General features: G+C 39.9%; 1 protein-coding gene across 4 annotated transcripts in view; it reads left to right on the top strand.

The window, feature by feature from the left end:
• The window catches only part of cuedc2 (CUE domain containing 2), a 54,942-nt gene that overhangs the window by 17,751 nt on the left and 17,657 nt on the right, over nucleotides 1-19,534 (top strand). For all 4 annotated transcript variants that reach the window (XR_011889630.1, XM_072282512.1, XM_072282513.1 and 1 more), the window contains exons 5-6: nucleotides 7,365-7,495; nucleotides 16,921-17,091. Coding sequence is in view for 3 of the 4 variants with exons in the window: in XM_072282512.1 (XP_072138613.1) it covers nucleotides 7,365-7,495; nucleotides 16,921-17,091 (302 nt within the window). In the remaining variant the exon portion in view is untranslated. The remainder of the gene's footprint in view (nucleotides 1-7,364; nucleotides 7,496-16,920; nucleotides 17,092-19,534) is intronic.

The following is a 19,534-nucleotide window of genomic DNA, read 5'->3' on the forward strand; positions in this document are numbered from 1 at the left end:
GAGCCTGATTGTTGAAGGGTAATAATCGTTCCTGAACCTGCTAGTGTGAGACCTAAGGCTGCTGTATCTCCTTCCTGATGGCAGTGGCGAGAAGAATGCATGGCCTGGATGGTGGGGGTCTTTGGTCTTGTGGCAGTGTTTTTTGTAGATGTAGGCTTTTCCTATGATGGATTGGACTGTATCCATTACATTTTATAGGCTTTTGAAGTTTGTGTGGTAAAGGTACTCGCATAAAGGTGTTAAGTTTGGGGTTCCAGGACATGGATCCCATGACGATATATTTCCAAGTTTGCTACCTCCATTTCTAGGTGATAGAGCTTGCACCTTTTGGAAGATGCAGTTGGGAAGGTGTGGTAGTACATCATTTATAAATAAAACAAACCACAGTTACTGTGCTGGTGGTGAAAGCAGTGACATTTTAGAGGTAGGTTATGTGATGATCAACAAATCTGTTTTCTATGTTGTGTTGGCAGTTTATTCTGTCACATTCCTGTTGATGGTGCGATGGCTGTGAGGATTAGAGAGTGAGTGTCTCATTGCAGCGTCCAGCTTCTGATTGCTTGGGTAGCTATAAAATTTGTGATTGGTTCCATATGTTTCTGGTCATTGGTTTTCCCAGTTGAAAGACAGGCGAATACAAGAGGGAACTGCTTAGATTTTCTCTTGTTAGAGATGGTCAGTGTCTGGTACTGTTGGTGTGAATGTTACACATATCATCCCAGGTTTTTGTGTTGTTCAGATGTTGCTGCATATGTAGCCACTTAAGATATCATTATTTAACTGTGATTAGAACAGCAGACCCCACAACTATCAGTCAGTATTCATATTCCTAACATGGTGGGCAGGAGGTCATTAATGAATCGGATGTAGATGGTTTATCCCAGGACACTTTATAAAGTTCTCTGACATAGATAATAGAACTGCTGCCTCACAGCTCCAGTGATCCAGGTTCAAAGCTAAGCTTTGGTGCTGTCTGTGTGGAGTTCGCATGTTCTTGTAATTGGGTTTCTCTCGTATCCCAAAGATGTATGGTTTGTTAGACTAATTAACCACTGTCAACTGTTGTTGTTTGTGGAATAGGTGATGGGAATGGGTCTTGATGGATGTTGTAGACCTGGACCTGTTTCTGTGCAGTATGACTGCGTCTATTCAGCAGTGTCTTGAGGCTGAGATGATAGACCTCTGTCAATCACAACCACCCCTTTTTATGGCATTTTCTTTCTCCATCTCTACCTTCTGCATGTCCTCTCTACATACGACTTTGTCATCTTCCCCTCCATATCCTACTTGCTCCTTCCTTGTCAACACCTTCTTAAGTGCATATCTGGTCAAATACTGTTTTAATAGTAGATATTTAGGTAGTCACTTTAGCCTAACCTCTGGAATTCAGCTCCTTTGCCTTTGGATGGAAACCAGTGGTTAAACCAAAACTGAGTGTTTTATATTGGGTAGGTGCTGTTTAGCTAGCGCTTTTGAAAGCACCTTTCATTACTTTGCTGCTGATTGATGATAAGCTGGGCCATAATTATATGTATCTGATTTCCTTTCTCCAGCTTTTACGTGGAAAAGATCTTCTTGAATTTCATGCACTCTCCTGTTTCTTGATGTAAAATGGAGTGCATTAAATTTGATGAAGATTGTTTTCTATGAAGGTGAGGATTTCAGGGTCACCCTCACATGAAAGGTGGTCTTGTTACCTAGCAGAAAATGTTTGTTAATGTTCACCATGCAAGTTCTGAACTTAGCCTTCACTGAGCATAGGAATATTTGTTGTGCAATTTTCTTTACCTTATTTATGATTGCAAGTGAAATGACTGTAGAGTTTTGATGCGAGTTATCTATACAATTGCTTAGCTCTGACAATAGTATGAGGTACTTTATCTTCAGTATGCATGTGAGCCTGCTTGTAACTTCAAGTTGGTATTTGGGATAATCTTTGGATATAACTGTAGTTCCCCTTGGTGTGATCTTCTGCACTGCTCATTAGACTATGGTGGATTCCCAGCATTAGAATAGGCAATTTACCAGGACATGGCCTTAGATTGTGATGGAAAAATGTCTGCTAGTGTTGATAGGGCCTCAACACTTCATTGCCCACTTTTGAACTGTTGAATCTGTTGTGAATCTAATTAATCTTGCTCCATAGAATAAATGTTCCCAGTGTGAAAGTGGAACAGTCTCCTCAAGCACTGCATGGTGCTGTGTTTTGTCATGGACAGATGGAGCTGCAGTTTGGTATTTATCTCTGTTTGCGCATAATTTGATTGCCAGATTTACCAATGAGAGAGCAGTTCATAATCCTTGAAGAACTTTGCACATTAAGAACATAAGAAATAGGAACAGGAATGGGCCATCTGGCCTGTTGAGCCTGTTCTGCATTCAATAAGATCATGGCTGATCTGATCATGGACTCATCTCCACCTACTTGCCTTTTCCTCATAATCCTTAATTCCCCTACTATGCAAAAATATATCCAACCTTGTCTTAAATATACTTACTGAGGTAGCCTCCACTACTTCGTTGAATTCCACAGATCCACTACTCTTTGGGATAAGCAGTTCGTCCTCATCTCTGTCCTAAATCTACTCCCCCGAATCTTGAGGTTATGTCCCTTAGCTCTAGTCTCGCCTACCAGTGGAAACAACTTTCCTGCCTCTATCTTATCTATCCCTTTCATAATTTTATATGTTTCTATAAGATTTCCTTTCATCCTTCTGAATTCCAGCAAGTACAGTCCCAGGCAACTCAATCTCTCCTCATAGTCTAACCCCCTCATCTCCGGAATCAACCTGGTAAAGCTCCTCTGCACCGCCTCCAAAGCCAGTATATCCTTCCTCAAGTAAGGAGACCAGAACTGCGCGCAATACTCCAGATGTGGCCTCACTAGTACCCTATACAGTTGCAGCATAACCTCCCTGCTCTTAAATTCAATCCCTCTAGCAATGAAGGCCAACATTCCATTTGTCTTCTTGATAGCCAAGATTTTGTGATTCATGCACAAGCATTCCAAGTCCTTCTGTACTGCAGCATGCTGCAATTTTTTACTATTTAAATAATAATCTACTCTTCCATTTTTCCTTCCAAAGTGGATGACTTTGCATTTACCAGCATCATACTCCATCTGTCAGACCCTTGCCCACTCATTTAGCCTATCTTTATCTGTCTGCAGACTCTCCTTATCTTCTGCACAATTTGCTTTTCCACTGAATTTAATATCATCAGCAAACTTAGGTACACTTGGTCCCCTCTTCCAGATCGTTAATGTATATTGTGAACAGTTGTGGGCCCAGCACCGATCCCTGTGGCACACCGCTCACCAGCGATTGCCAACCAGAGAATCACCCATGTATCCCAACTCTGCTTTCTATTTGTTAACCAATTTTCTATCCATGCTAATACATCACCCCCAACTCCATGCATCCTTATCTCATGAATAAGTCTTTTATGTGGCACCTTATCGAATGCCTTCTGGAAATTCAAGTAAATAACGTCCACCTGTTCCCCTCTATTGCTTGTTATATCCTTAAAGAACTCCAGTAAGTTTGTCAAACAGGACCTGCTTTTGTTGAGGCCATGCTGCATCTGCCTGATGGATCTATTTCTTTCCAGGTGCTTCACTATTTCTTCTTTAATGATAGCTTCAAGCATTTTCCCAACTACAAATGTTAAACTAATTGACCTATAGTTATGCAACACACATCAAAATTGCTGGTGAACGCAGCAGGCCAGGCAGCATCTCTAGGAAGAGGTACAGTCGACGTTTCAGGCCGAGACCCTTCGTCAGGACTAACTGAAGGAAGGGTTACTGACGAAGGGTCTGGGCCTGAAACGTCGACTGTACCTCTTCCTAGAGATGCTGCCTGGCCTGCTGCGTTCACCAGCAACTTTGATGTGTGTTGCTTGAATTTCCAGCATCTGCAGAATTCCTGTTGTTGACCTATAGTTATCTGCCTTTTGCCCACATACTTTTTTGAATAGTGGCGTGACATTCACCTTCTTCCAATCTGTTGGGACCTGCCCAGAATCCAGAGAATTTTGGTAAATTATCACCAAAGCCTCAACTATAACCTCTGCCATTTCTTTCAGTACCCTGGTATGCATTCCATCAGGACCAGGGAACTTGTCTATCTTTAGGCCCACAAGTTTGCTCAGCACTACCACTTTTAGTGATAACTATTGTATCAAGGTCCCCAACTTCCATTGCATCCATATCCTCTCTCTGACACAAGGCAGCATAATTTATCTGTTGGATTTTTTTCCCCTGTTTAAAACTTTTACTGTCTATTGCATTCATTCTCTATGTCCCTTTCCCTCACCTGGTAGGGCATGGTAAGTCATGTCTGAACAATCAAGAAAGTTGATGAAGGAAAAGCAGTGGGCATTGCCTATATGGATTTTAGAAAGGCCTTTGACAATGTCGTGTGCTGAAGGGTCCATTGTTGTTTATTAACTTTATTACTAATTTAGGTCAGGGGTTCCCAACTTGATTGGTGGTATTGGTCCACGGTGTAAAAAAGGTTTGGAAACTCTGATTTAGACAATAATATGGTAAACTGAATTAGCAAATTCGTGGATAACACCAAGGTTGGGGGTGTAGTGGACAGCAAGGAAGGGTATTAAAGTTTGTAGCGTATCTTGACCAGCTAGAAAAATAGGCTGAAAAATGGCAGATTGAATTTAATGCCTACATGTGTGAGATAGTGCACTTTGAGAGGACAAACCAGGCTAGGACTTACACAGTGAACGGTAGAATTCTGTGTATACTATAGAACTGTGGTTCCTGAGAATACAGAAATTCCTTGAAACTGGCATCACAGATAGATAGGATTGTAAAAAGAGCTTTTGGCACATTGGCCTTCATAAATCAAAGTAATGAGTACAGCAATTGGGATGTTCTCTTGAAGTTGTATAAGATGTTGGTGAGGCCAAATTTGGAGTACTGTATGGTTTGCATTTGTGGTCTCCTACCAAACAGGAAAGATGTAAATAAGAGTACAGAAAATTTACAAGGATGTTTCTGAGACATCAGGACCTGAATTATAGGGAAAGGTTGAATAGGTTAGTACTTTATTCCCTAGAGCAAAGAAGAATGAGGGGAGATTTGATAGAAGTATACAAAATGGAGGAGGATAGATGAGGTGAATGCATGCAGACTTTTCCCCCTCAGGTTGGTGAGACTAGAACTAGAGGTAATTGGTTTAGTGTGAAAGGTGAAATATTTAAGGAAAACTTCACTCAGAGGGTTGTGCGAGTGTGGAATAAGCGGCCAGTGGAAGTGATACGTGCGGGTTCAATTGTAACATTTAAGGGAAGTTTGGATAGGTGCATGAATGGGAAGGGTTTGCAGGGATGTGGTCCGGGTTCAGGTGGACGGGACTAGGCTGAAGATCAGGTTGGCATGAATTGGATGGGCAGAAGGGCCTGTTTCTGGGCTGTGACTCTTATTTCTTTTTCTCTCTCCAGTACCCCATGTACTGAAGTCAGTATTAATGTAGTGATCTAATTTGATTGCAATATGTCTGTGGTAGATCTGAGGGGAAAGAGTGTCTCACCTCATCCTAAAGCTTCAGTTCCTCTCTCACCACACCTCCAACTGTAGTAGAATGGGGGTGGGGGGAGTCATTTTTTCTTGATGGCAACACTCCACCAGAGACAGCACCTGAAACCTGATCCTCTCTACCCAGCAGCAGAGCGGGCAATGTCATTTTCCAGAAATAGTTTTCACCCTTGATATCCTAATGTCGGAAGTGAATACTCATTATTAAAAATAAAAGCTGGCTTTGCTCGAATGCATAATTTTTGTAGAGTGCAGATTGTTGTATATCTAATGCTAACAACAATAATAGCACTTCAAAAGTGTTTAATTTTCCGGCTGGCAAGCTGTAACTAGTTGCGAGCCACAAGACTCAGTGTTGGGGCCTTGACTATTTATAGTCTGTTAATGACCTAGAGGGAAAAAAACAGTGTATTGCAGCCAGAATCATTGAACGCAAAGAGATTGATGGAAAGCAATAAAATACCTTATAAAGCTGAATAAAGACAAAACAGAAAAACAATCAGCATATTGGAATGAGATAGGACGCCTGTTTGAATGGTGCAATATTAACAACCTCACGCTCACTGTCGACAAAACTGAGCAGCTAATCATTAACTTCAGAAAGGGGAAGTTGGGAGACAACATTACCTGTTCCCATTGGTACATTAGTGGTGTGTAGAAGAGCATCTCTGAGCACACAACACATCAAACCTTGCAGTGGAAGGGCTTCAGCAGCAGAAGACCAGAGACGTTCACTTAGTGGCCACTTTATTAGGTGCTGGAGGTGCCTAATAAAGTAACCACTGTGGGTGCAATATTCTTTCCTAATAAAATGAAGGGTCATTTCCATAGAACAATGCAGTGAATGAACACAAGTTACAGACCAATAATTTATGTAAAATCAGTTTGTCTTTTATAGTATTGCAGTAGACTTGACTGCCAGTATTGACCATAATCTGCACTCTGTTTGGGAGCAGCATTACCCCTAAGTGCAGCCTATTCCACATCCTTTTTATAGTATGACATCCAGACCTATTCAGAGTGCTTTGTATGATCAGGATTGGAAATTTTGTCCTCCTCTTCAGATACTGCCGAGAGATCGTCACCATTCATCTGAACCTATCTGGCAGAAGAACTAACAAATGAAGTTCCTTTCAATGTATTGAGCAAAACTATATTTGGTTACCTGGTTAGCCTATGCCTGTAATAATGTATGATTTCATATTGTATTAGATTCCCATTTCAAATCCAATTTGTCACTGCTGCCCATTTCCAGCCATCCCTAAAAAGCAACCTTCTCCAATAAGCAAGAAAAGTTCTGTGGATTCTACAACTTAAAAATTAAAGACGGTGGTGATAATATCAGCAGGTCAGGCAGGACAAATAGGTTTATCATTTCAGGATTGACAATGTTTTATCAGAGACAAGAAAATTTAGAAATATGTTTTAAAATGTAGTCTAAAATCAGTCTACCTTATGAAATGTACGCCTTCAGTGATCCACTACACTCTGAACTTCATCCTCAATTTCCTATACTAGTCCAGTGAAATTCAATATAAGATCCACTTTAGGCTTAGTTAATTATTCTGCTATTCTCGTTTACACCTTGATGTTTTGGAATGATCCTATTAGTTGGTAATCTGGCCCTTGCTTGTTATTGATCGATGGTTTGTGACCTTGTATTAAAGATAGTTTAGCTTATAGAAGTAATTACGGATACAATATAGGAATAATTGGTATTAGTTCTTGCTTTGCACATTCAGTGGAGATTTGCGTATATTGAAAGGTAGTTAAATGAGTCTAACATTTTTTTTTTGTAAATTTACAGAAAATGTTCCACCTCCTGCAGGCTTGCAAGATACCGTACCTTCTTTGAACAAGCAATCAAGTGACTGGGAACAGAAATCATCAACGGAGTTGGAAAGTGGTTTGATGCCAGGAGTAGGAGCCACTGCAAAGGTTCAGTATTCTACAAATTATAATGGACGCTGACCATTGATCAAAGCCCTTATACCTTGTACTGAGAGCAGAAGGCAAAGAATACAACAATAGGGAGTTCATTCTTCAGTCATACAGCACTTTGGTGAGACCATATCTGGAGTGCTATGTCCAATAAAGGGCTCCTTGCTTAAGGAAAGATGTAAATATTTTGAAAGCAATCCAGAGAAAGTTTGCCAGACTCATTAAAGGATATACACTGGAACCACTCAGTAGGTCAAGTAGCTTTGATAGAGGCTCCCCATTGGTCGGGGTTGACCATAGATATTGCATCCTAACTTTCTACATGATACACAAGCCAGAGCAGTACAATATGGAGTGCAAGATGTTGCTATTTGAGACTCATGTCTTTGGGAGCATTTAATAGGTAGTGGGAGCTTATCCCCGCTACCTTCCCCAGCTATGACAACTTTAAGGAATCTAATCCACAGCATCAGCAGGGAGAGAAACCATCAAGGACTCTTCATCAGCAGAATCAAACCCAATAAAGGCTCCTTAACTTTAAGTATCAATTCTGCTTCTGTCCTTATTAATGCTATTTAACCTCCTGAGTATGGTTCCTGATTTTGTTTCAGATTTTCAGTATCTGCAAATATTTAGCTATGCTTAATGGACTGTTAAGTGCAATGGTGTGTTTTATGAGAAGAGATTGAGCAGCCTAAGTGAGAGGTGACTTCATTGAAACGTACTGTATATCTCGAATAGTCTTGATGTGGAGAGGAAGTTTCTCTTTTGAGGGAGGTTAGAAATAAGGGATACTTTAAGAATAATGACAACCAATTTAAAATAGAAATGAGGTGATTTTCTTTTTCTGCCAGGGTTGAATCTTTTATCTCTCTGCTTCCACTGCTCTTTTGAGATGAATAGGTTCTTAATAAGCTATGAAAAGTAGGTGGGAGCTAAGATTGCTGTCAGAGGAACCATTCTCTAACTGAATAACATAACATACTTGAAGGACAAAGTAGTAACCTAATTCACATGATGATATAAAAGTTCTACTGCCTTCCAGATTTTTTTTATTAAATACATGACAGGACAGTAAGGACTTTAATGGAATACTATCCACTTGCCTGGATGAGTATAGATCCAACATTTTGTGCTAACCTCTTCCAGATGAACCAGCTCAGAACACCTTCCATGAGCCTCCTTGCCATTGTTGCTCTCTGCTTGCACTGTGCACCATCCACAGAATGCACAGGAGTTACCCAGCTGGTGCATGGCAACACTGCCAATAATTGCTTCACCATCCGAACATCTTGCTTGGGAATGTTGTACTTCTTCACCATTTCAGGGTCAAAATTATGGAAGACCCCACCTTTTATTGAAAAACTGCAGCTTTCTGCCACCTCTAAATTATTAATAGCAAAAATTGCTGGGAACAATGAACAGCTCATGCAGCACCTGTAAAAACGAACAGTTAGTGTTTCAGGACCAGGACCCTTCATTAGAACTCATGATGAAGGGCAATGGAATTGAAATGGTAACAATTTCTCATTCCACAGATGCTGACTGACCTCATGATAATTTCTAGCAATTTGTGTTTTTATTTCAGTTTTAAGTATTTTTAAAACATTTCACCACTTCCTCAAGGGTAGACAACAAGTGCAGACTTCCAACAAGTACTTCATCCCATAATGCTGAGTTGAGTGGGGCGAACAATAAATCAGATAGAGCTGACTCTCTTATTAATGTCAGAATTTGAAGAATAAAATCCAGTGCAACTTATTAGGTAATCATGATCTTACTGCATAGTAATAGGTCCTTCAACCCAACTGCTCCTTGTCGACCAAGACGTCCAGCTTAGCTAGTCCCATTTCCTAACGTTTGGCCCATAACCTTCTATACCTTTCCTATCAATGCACCTGTCCATCTGTCTTTTAAAAGTTGCTCTTGTCCCTGCCTCAACCACTTCCTCTGGCAGCTTGTTCCAGATAATTTTTTAAAAATTGCTTCTCAAGTTCTAGTTCACTCTCTTCCTATCTATCACCTTAAACCTGTGCCTTCCAATTCTTCATTTCCCAGCCCTGAGGAAAATACTGAGTGCAGTCACACTATCTGTGACCAGAAAGATTTTAACAAAAAATGATTATGGTAATAATAATACTGTAACTTTATTTATAGAGCACTTTTCACGCAGATGATGTTGTTCAAAGAGCTTTACAATGGGATAAAAGTACAAATGTGAAAATAAAATTTTAAAAAATAAACATGAAACTAAAAGACAAAACGATGGTAGTTAAAAGTAAGGTTAAGTAAACAGGTTCTGAGCTGGTGTATAAAAGCGTCAACTGAATCTGCATCCCTTAGAGCTTTAGGTATTGAATTCCACAATTTAGGATCGTAGTTCAAAACAGCTGACCTGCCAATTATCTTTCGAGGGAGATTGTTTAAATTTAAGAGACTGGCAGAAGAGGACCTGAGCTCAAGCAGGATTATAAAACAAAAATGATTCTGTGATGTACTGTGGTCCCAAACCATTAAGATCTTTACAAACAAGTAAGCAAACTTTAAAATCAATTCTAAAAGATATAGGAAGCCAATGCAGAGTAACTAGGATGGGAGTGATACGTTCCCTCATCCTGGTTTTACTTAAAGGTCTAGCAGCAGTGTTTGGACGGAATTGAAAATTATCAATAGATTGCTTTGGAAGGCCAGTAAAAGGTGCATTGCAGTAATCTCTAGTCTATTCGATATAAAGGCATGAATTAGTTTATCAGCATCATTCTGTGACAGTAATGAACATACCTTTGCAGTATTTCTTAAGTGTAGAAATGCTGCTCTGGTCACTTTCTTTATGTGGGATTTAAAATTCAAGGATTAACATCCAGGCTAGTTGCTTCCAATTTTACAGGGGGAGCCAAGTTCCCAAGTTTATCAAGAAGTTTATCTTTTGGTTGGCCCTGAAGCCAAAAGTATTTCAATTTTATCTTCATTTAGTTTTAGGAAATTATTCATCCATTTGTTTATTGCAGCTTTACTAGACATCAGAGAAGATAAGGTGTTATCATCATCAAGCTCAACTAAGGTATCTAATAGTGTATAACTCTGGAAATCAAGTTTATGCTCTCTTACGATGTCTCCTAAGGGGAGCAAGTATGAGAAGAGTAGGGGACCAAGACAGCTTCCCTGAACAACACCAAAAGGTACATTCTCTTCAAGACAGACAAAAAGATTTTTCTCTCTCAAATATATGAACCAAACCAATTAAGGTCACTACCAGAGAGGCCAACCCAGTTCTCAAGGTGATTGAGGAGAATGTGTGGTCAATTGTATTGAAGGCAGCATCTAGATCTAGAAGATTTAGAATTAATCACATACTAGAATTCAATTGTATATTGTAACCAACAAATAAACACAGTCTTTTGAGAAAGTGGCTCTGTAACTGTTAACACCCTAATAAACTATGTGGGCATCACAGATGAGCTGTTTGGCTGGAAGAGTCCTTGTGAGAACATAGAACAAAGTCTTTGCTCAGTAATTCTGAATAGACAATATATTCTTTACTAGGGCTTTGATAGAACTGGATGGAGAAAGGAGAAAAGTTTTTTAAAGCAAAGTGCACATTTAAGTGCTGTAGAAGTACTGCAATTTTTCTAGGGAAAGAGGAGGTAGTTTAAAAATGTATGATCCCTTGGCTCTATATTCCTACATAATAAAGAAAGCTCACCAATGCCTCTACTTTCAGAGGATGTCGAAGAGAGCTAGACTGTGCATATCAATGCTCACAGCCTTCCACAGATGCACAGTGGAAAGCATACCAACATGCTGCATCACTGCATGGTAGGAAAATTGCACTGTGGTGGACAGGAAGGCTTTACAACGGGTAGTCAAAACTACTCAACACATCACTGGCACTAGCCTACCCTCCATTAAGGATATACAATATATGCCAGGAAAAGGCCAGCAATGTTATGAAAGATCCCACCCACCCTGCTCATGGACTGTTTGTTCCACTCCCATCAGAAAGGAGGCTATGTGCAGTATCATCCATGCTAGAACCATCAGACTCAAAAGCAATTGCTTTCCCCAAGCAGTAAGGCCGATCAACACCTCCACCCTCTAACCCAACACCACTAATTTATCATTTACTGTCAGTCACTTTATGTATAGACATTCCTGTACTTAGCATCACTTTATATACATTAATCAGTCTATGTATATATAAGCTACCTTACGTATTTATATTTATTGTTAAATTAAATTATTGAGATCTTAATCTTAGTGTGTTTTTTATATGCTGCATCAGATCTGGACTAACAATTATTTTGTTCGCCTTTACACTTGTGCACTGGAAATGTCATTAAACATTTTTGAATGAATCCCTGTGACAAGTTGAATTTATTGTGCAATAGCTCCACCTGTTGATGGGATAATGTCAGAATCAGGTTTAAAATCACCGGCAGACATCGTGAAATTTGTTAACTTTACAGCAGCAGTACAATGGAATACATGATAAATATAGAGAAAGAAAACTGAATTATGGTAAATATATATATATTAATTAAATAATTGTTAAAATAAATAGTGCAAGAAACAAATAATAAAGTAAGTAGTGTTCATGGGTTCATTGTCCATTTAGAAAACGGATAGCAGAGGGGAAGAAACAATAGACAATAGGTGCAGGAGTAGGCCATTCAGCCCTTCGAGCCATCACCGCCATTCACTGTGATCATGGCTGATCATCCACAATCAGTATCCAATTCCTGCCTTATCCCCATAACCTTTGATTCCGCCATCTTTAAGAGCTCTATCCATCTCTTTCTTGAAAGCATCCAGAGACTTGGCCTCCACAGCCTTCTGGGGCAGAGCATTCCATACATCCACCACTCTCTCGGTTGCTGCTTCTGAATTGCTGAGTGTGTGCCTTCAAGCTTCTGTACCTCCTTCCTGATGGTAACAGTGAGAGGGCCTGTCCTGATTGGTGAGGATCCCTAATGATAGATGCCACCTTCCTAAAGCACTGCTCCTAAAAAATGTCTTGGGTACTACAGAGGCTAGTACCTATGATGGAGCTGACTAATTTTACAAGTTTCAGCAGCTTACTTTGATCTTGTGCAGTAGCCCCCCTACCCCCCCACCATACCAGATGGTGATGCAGCTGGTAAGAATTCTCTCCATGGTACATTTGTAGAAGTTTTTGAGTAAAACCAAATCTCCTCAAACTCCTAATGAAGTATAGCTACTGCCTTGCCTTCTTTACAGCTGTATCAATATGTTGAGACCTGGTCCAGATTAGGTCCTCGGACCCAGGAACTTGAAATTGCTCACTCTCTCCAGTTCTGATCCCCCTGTGAGGATTGGTTTGTGTTCCCTCGTTTTCCCCTTTCTGAAGTCCACAATCAGCTCTTTGGTCTTGTTGACGGTGAGTGCAAGGTTGTTGCTGCGACACCACTCAACTAACTGGTATACCTCACCTTGGTACGCCCTTTTGTCACAACCTGAAATTCTGCCTATGATGGTTGTATCATCAGCAAATTTATAGATGACATTTGAGCTATGCCTAGCCACACAGTCCTGGATGTAGAGAGAGCAGAGCAGAGCATATCCCTGAGGGGAGCCAGTGTTGATTGTTAGGTGGAAATGTTATTTCCAATCCACACAGACTGTGGTCTTCTGGTTAGGAAGTCAAGGATCCAGTTGTAGAGGAAAGTACAGAGGCCTAGGTTCTGTACCTTTTCGATGTGGACTGTAGGAATGATGGTGTTAAATGTTGGAGGAAAAGTAGCAGGTTGTATTTGTATAGTGTCCTTAACTTGCAATAAAATTTCCTTGGTTGTTTTGGAGGACAGCGATGAAACATTTGACTAAGTCATATGAGGAGATTTAAATTACTCAATCAAATGCTTGGTCAAAGATGCAAGGGCTCTTTTAAAGAATGGAACTGGGAACAGAGAAATGGAAAATAAGTTTAATGCAAGGTATCAAAAAATTACTGGCTCATACAAGTGGGTATTTCAGCACACTACCACTGTCACAACTCCTTGGCGAGCAATTCAGTCACATTTCCCTGTGGTCATGTAATTTAATTTTCTTCAAGTACCTGCCCAATTTTGAAAGCTCTTGATTCCTTACAACTTTTAATGTGTATTGTGTCTCCTTATTCCTTCTGCCTAAATATGTCACTCCACACTTCCACGCTTGTCTGCCAATTGTGCTAGCCCATGTCCCCTTGCAGATTTAAAAAAAAATTCATCACACTGTTTACCACACCTCCAGTTGGGTGGTTTTGCCAAATTTTTAAACTTTAGCCTGCTCCTTTCATATAAGGATAAGGTTGTCACTGACTTTATTCCATAAGTGGAACAGCCAGAATTGGATTCTCTTGTAGATCTCAGAAATTTGTAAGATGTGAAGATGGAAGGAATGGGGTCTTGGCGGGATTTAAAATGAAGCTAACAAACTCGAGGCATTGCTCAGTTGGAAGCCAGCAGTTTTATATATGTTTAAGATTTGGAGGGGAAAAAAAGGAAGGCTTCCAGAAGTAAGTTGGAATAAACGTGTCAGCAGCAAACAATAGCCATGTAGTTATCAGTATTTATGTATGCCCAAAGCTCAGCTTGGTTTGTCACATCTGTGAAGGGGAGTAAAGTTTGAAGTGGTAGAGAGAATGGGGTGGGAGGATTACGCATAGGGTCAAAAAGGGAAATGCTAAGAGTGAACAAGGAAAACAAGTCGGACTGAAATCAGTTTGGAGAAAGGGCAAGGTAGGCATTTGGAAAAAGAAGTGCCATTGAATTCAGCGGCAAATGAAAATCTGTAAAGCTGCAGTTGCTTGTGTGTTTCTAGTATTCTGTGGTTTTATTTCAGATTAATGGTATCTGCAGCTTTTATCATTTTCATCAGTTAAAAATATAGTGTAAGTGTGGTTTAGTGGAAAAATGTTCAGTTCTAGAACTGATTTTGACAAACTGTTTATAATTTACAATCTCCCAGTTTGTAAATTACATAGTTTTTAGTACTGAATCTCCTGAAAACAAATGTGGGATTTGTGTTAGTTTCTTGTTTCCTTGAATTTTAAAATGAATTTTGCCAGGAAAATTAGAAATTCTGATAATTCAACAAATGTTTTGCTGGCTGCTGATTCTTGCGCTCATTTTCACATGCTAGGCCTGGTTTTCCTCACTCTATTTTAACACAGGCACCACTGGAATTAGTATTCCAGTGTATCAAAAAAACATCAGTGAATTAACTGTGTTAGAATTCTAATAATCGGGGAAATTACTCATCCAGCACCACCAATACTCTGAGTGTATTGAAATCTATTGAAAAGAACTTCCCATAATTTTAATTGAACTGCAATAAAGTCCTTTTTTTCCTGAAGAATTATTAAAATTGTGTGAATTTCTTTCCATAGTTTAAGGTAATTTAATCATCAAGAATATGGCAGTTAACACAACTTTATATAACAAAAATCTTTGCTATTTTCTTGAATCATTTCTGTACATAAGATTTATAAAACATCAAAATAGTAACTAAACATGAGAAAATATATACAAATCACATATGGGAAAATGCTTCTATAAGATTGTGAATTATGTTCTGTTTGGCACAATCAGCTCTGGCACAGAAATTTCCTCCAATTAAATTTGAAGACAATCGAAGCCATTGTCTTGGTTCTTAGACCAAAATATATTTTTTAGTTTCTAATATAATGACTCCTCAGCTGGAACCCTTGGGGAAGCCTGTGTATTTTATATGTCAACCTCAACTAGACCTGTTTTCAGTTTAATGCCCTGTGATTGACGTCATTTCTAAGAGTGCAATAGTTCCTTGGCACTTAAACTGTTTTTTTTTTCATGGTTAGTGCAGTGGGATGGATAATTTCCTGCAGGTGTACTAGCTCCTACAATGGTGCTGATGAGGAAAACAAAATTACCTATTGCAGCAGATCATCCTTTTCTCTAAATCATTTTGTAGATAAGTGCTTGGGAAGATGTTGGAGTCAGTTAGTTGTTAAGGATGAGGTTAAGGAGTACTTGGTGATACAGGACAAGATAGAACAAAGTCAGCATGGTTTCCTTAAGGGAAATTTTTGCCTAATGAGCCTGCTGGAATTCTTTGAGGAGATTACAAGTAGGATAGATAAAGGGGATGCAGTGGATGTTGTATATTTGGACTTTAAAAAGGCCTTTGATAAGGTGAGACACGTGAGGCTGCTTACCAAGTTAAGAGCCCAGGATATTACAGGAAAATCACAGGCATGGTTAGCGCATTGGCTGATTGGTAGGAGGCAACGAGTGGGAATAAAAAAGGATCCTTTTCTAGTTGGCTTCCAGTGACTAATGGTGTTCCGTCGGAGTCAGTGTTGGGACAGCTTTTTATGCATTGTATCAAGGATTTAGATGATGGAATTTATGACTTGGTTACCAAATTTGCAGATGATATCAAGATTGATGGAGGGGCAGATAGTGTTGAGGAAACAGATGGGCTGCAGAAGGACTTTGGACAGATTAGGAGAATGGGCAAGAAAGTAATAAATGAAATACAATGTTGGAAAATGCATGGTCATGCACTTTGGTAGTGGAAATAAATATACAAGCTATTTTCTAAATGGGGAAAAAAATCCAAGAATCTGAGTTGCAAAGGGTCTTGGAAGTCCTTGTGCAGAACACCCTAAAGATTAACTTGCGGGTTGAGTCAGTAGTGAGGAAGCCAAATGCAATGTTCGCATTCATATCCAGGGGTCTAGAATACAAGAACAGAGATATGATGACTAGGCTTTATAAGGCACTGGTGAGGCCTCACCTTGAGTATTGTGAACAGTTTTGGGCTCTTCATTTAAGAAAAGATGTGCTGGTATTGGAGAGGGTTCAGAGGAGGTTCACAAGGATGATTCCAGGAATGAAAGAATTATCATAACGAGGAATGTTTATTGGCTCTGGATCTTTCTCGCTGGAATTTAGAAAGATGGGGGGGGGGGCGGAATCTCATTGAAACCTTTCGAATGTTGAAAGGCCTAGACAGAGTAGATGTGGAAATGATGTTTCACATGGTGGGGGAGTTTAGGACAAGAGGGCACAGCCTCAGGGTAGAGGAGCCCCTATTTAAAACAGAGATGCAAGGAAATTTCTTTAGCAGAGGGTGGTGAATTTGTGGAATTTATTACCACAGGCAGCTGTGGCGGTAGGGTCATTGGGTGTATTTAAGGCAGAGCTTGATAGGTTCTTGATTGGACATTAAATCAAAGGTTATGGGGCTGAGGAGGCAAAAAAAGAATCAGCCATGATTGAATGGTGGAGCATACTCAATGGGTCAAATGGTCTAATTCTGCTCCTGTGTCTTATGGTCTATATGAATGAATATGTATGGAATTTTGAAGCAAACTGTTCCTGAGCTTCTGATTGAGACCCTTCGTGCATAACATCCCTGCCCGTTATGTTTTTTAGGAAAGTTCTGATGAAAAGGAAGATGGGGTCCAGCTGCTGGTCGAGATGTTTCCATCCTGCAGTGTATCTACCATGCACCGTGCTCTTTCTGTGGCCAAAGGCAACTTGGATTATGCTGTGCAGTTAATAATGGAAGGGGCAGTGGAGCAGCCTGACCCTGCAATTTCAGAGGTTAGTCCATCAGGTGTGTGAAAAAGAAATTGGAAATTATTTGTTATTGTTGATAAGAATCCTACAAATGATCACCTCTGGCAATAACAATTCTGTACTCAGAATGCTGCAATCTGTTGGAGATGATGCTTTGGATTTAATAAAAACAAAGTCTTAATGGTACTATTATATAAAAAGACAGATTTCTGGTGTTAGAATTCCTTCAAACCACATTCAATGGAAATTTTCCACAAATTCTATTGTGTTAAGTTTTGGTTTACTTTATTGAGCAATTCTGGATGTGAAGGGCATAATATAAATACAGTCCAGATCATTTAAAATCCCTCAGATGTAGTCAGCATATGAAATACTTGAAACTCGGGCATGGCACAATAATGTTGTTACAGCCTTTGCAGAAAGATTTTTTTTCATTTGTTGTTTCAAACACACCTTTACCACCACTGCCTGACCTTAACCAGCAACAGAGGCCTGGCACTACTTACTAATGTAGTGCAAACTCCCCATTGGTGGTCTCTTGTCAGCTCATTGGTAAAGTCCATTACGATTGTTTATTACCCATCGTAGCTGATAAGCCACAATTAATGTCTGGTAAAAGAAACCACACAGCTGTGACTTGTAGCAGTGTCTGACATAATAATCACTATGCCTATTATTGCTGGGGTATTGGATCCATTGATATTGATGTTACCAGCTGGAGTGAGATGTTGAGCAGGTTGGTTTAGAAAACCAGGCAGTAGGCAAATGGGAGAGAAATGGCATCTTCACAGAGTAAGTTTTGCCTCCAAGAATGAGCTTCTCCATGGCCTCGGTGACTCCCCCTGTGGAATTAGTGAATGTCTTCTGACCCTTCCCCTCACTCTAACACAGAAATGTGAACCCTCCAATCATCACTATATACATCACAGCCCTGCAATCTTTGAATAAAACCAAGGTGAACTCTACTCCCTGTTAACTAGCTAGTTTTGTATCCATAATTATATGTTAACTCTTACACTAAGTGCTTTGATCTTCATGCAATAAGATAGCACCTGTTGTATGCCACAGAAATGAACAGTTTATCCATTGCAACACTCACAACACGCTGGAGGAACTCAGCAGGTCGGGCAGCATCCGTGGAAAAGATCGGTCGACGTTTCGGGCTGGAACCCTTCGTCAGGACCGTTCCGGCCCGAAACGTCAACCGATCTTTTCCACGGATGCTGCCTGACCTGCTGAGTTCCTCCAGTGTGTTGTGAGTGTTGCTTTGACCCCAGCATTTGCAGATTATTTTGTGCTTAGTTTATCCATTGGTTCCCATTATCCATAGCACATTACTTCAAAGAACTTCAATAAATTTGTCAAATGACATTTCTCTTTCATAAAACCACATCAATTTTGTCTGATTACATTTAATTTTTGTAGGAGCCCTGCTAAGCTGTCTTTTGGTTCCAACATTTCCAAGTGCAGATGATAAGCTCTTGTTCAAATTACGTTCTTAGTCTTTGTTAATCTCCTGAGTTTTCATCTCCCTTCCAATTCCCGATGTATAGTGATTTCTGGGATGTTACTTGTCATTTATAATTAAGACTGATGCAAAATACATGTTTAATTCACTTGTCTTTTCTTGTTTTCCACTATTAGTTCCCCAGACTCCTCAATTTCTATAGGACCAAAGTTCTTCATGAAATCTACAAAAACTGTTTTTTCATTTCTGAATTGTTCTTTGTTAATTTTTTGGAATACCTTGCATTTCCTTCGATGATACCACAGAAGCTCTCCAATGTTCAGAACAAGGCTGCCTGCTTTAACTTGGTGATCAATCTGCTGAACATTTGTTCTGCACCGTCAACTCACTGTGGCTGCATTGTATGTCCTCTGAACAAAAAGCACAGCAGCACCTGCCAAAACTGCTTCATCAGCACTCCCTAAGGTGGCAAGCAACACCACCATCTGCAGAATCCATTCTAAACTGCATACTGCTGACTTGGAAATAAGTATTGCCACTGTTGTTGCATCATAGCCCTGGGGACTCCCGACTGAATGACAGTATGGGAATAAACTGCATCTGTTTCAGCAGCTGTACAGCAAATAAGGTTGGGCATTAAATACTAGTCTTGCTGGCAACATCTATATGTTTTGAATGGGTAAAAAACACAATCTTGATGAAATGCTTTTCTATACCAAAGTGGCATTTTCATACCCCCGCATGCCCTGGAGTCTGTTGGATAAGAGAGTAACATATTGATGTAGGGCAGCCTTATGATTGAAAGTTGCACTCACTGAAAAGTAGGATGAAACTATCTGAAGCACATTCACTGAAATGAGATTCTGCTGATACTGGAAATCTTAAGCAACCAACAGAAATGCTGGAGATGCTCATTAGGTCAGGCAGCTTCTATGGAGGGCAATTATTCCCCTCCATAAGTGCTGGCTGATCTACTGAGTTCCTCCACCATTTGTGTTT

Source organism: Mobula birostris, chromosome 18, assembly GCF_030028105.1.
Source record: "Mobula birostris isolate sMobBir1 chromosome 18, sMobBir1.hap1, whole genome shotgun sequence".
NCBI lineage: Eukaryota > Metazoa > Chordata > Chondrichthyes > Myliobatiformes > Myliobatidae > Mobula > Mobula birostris.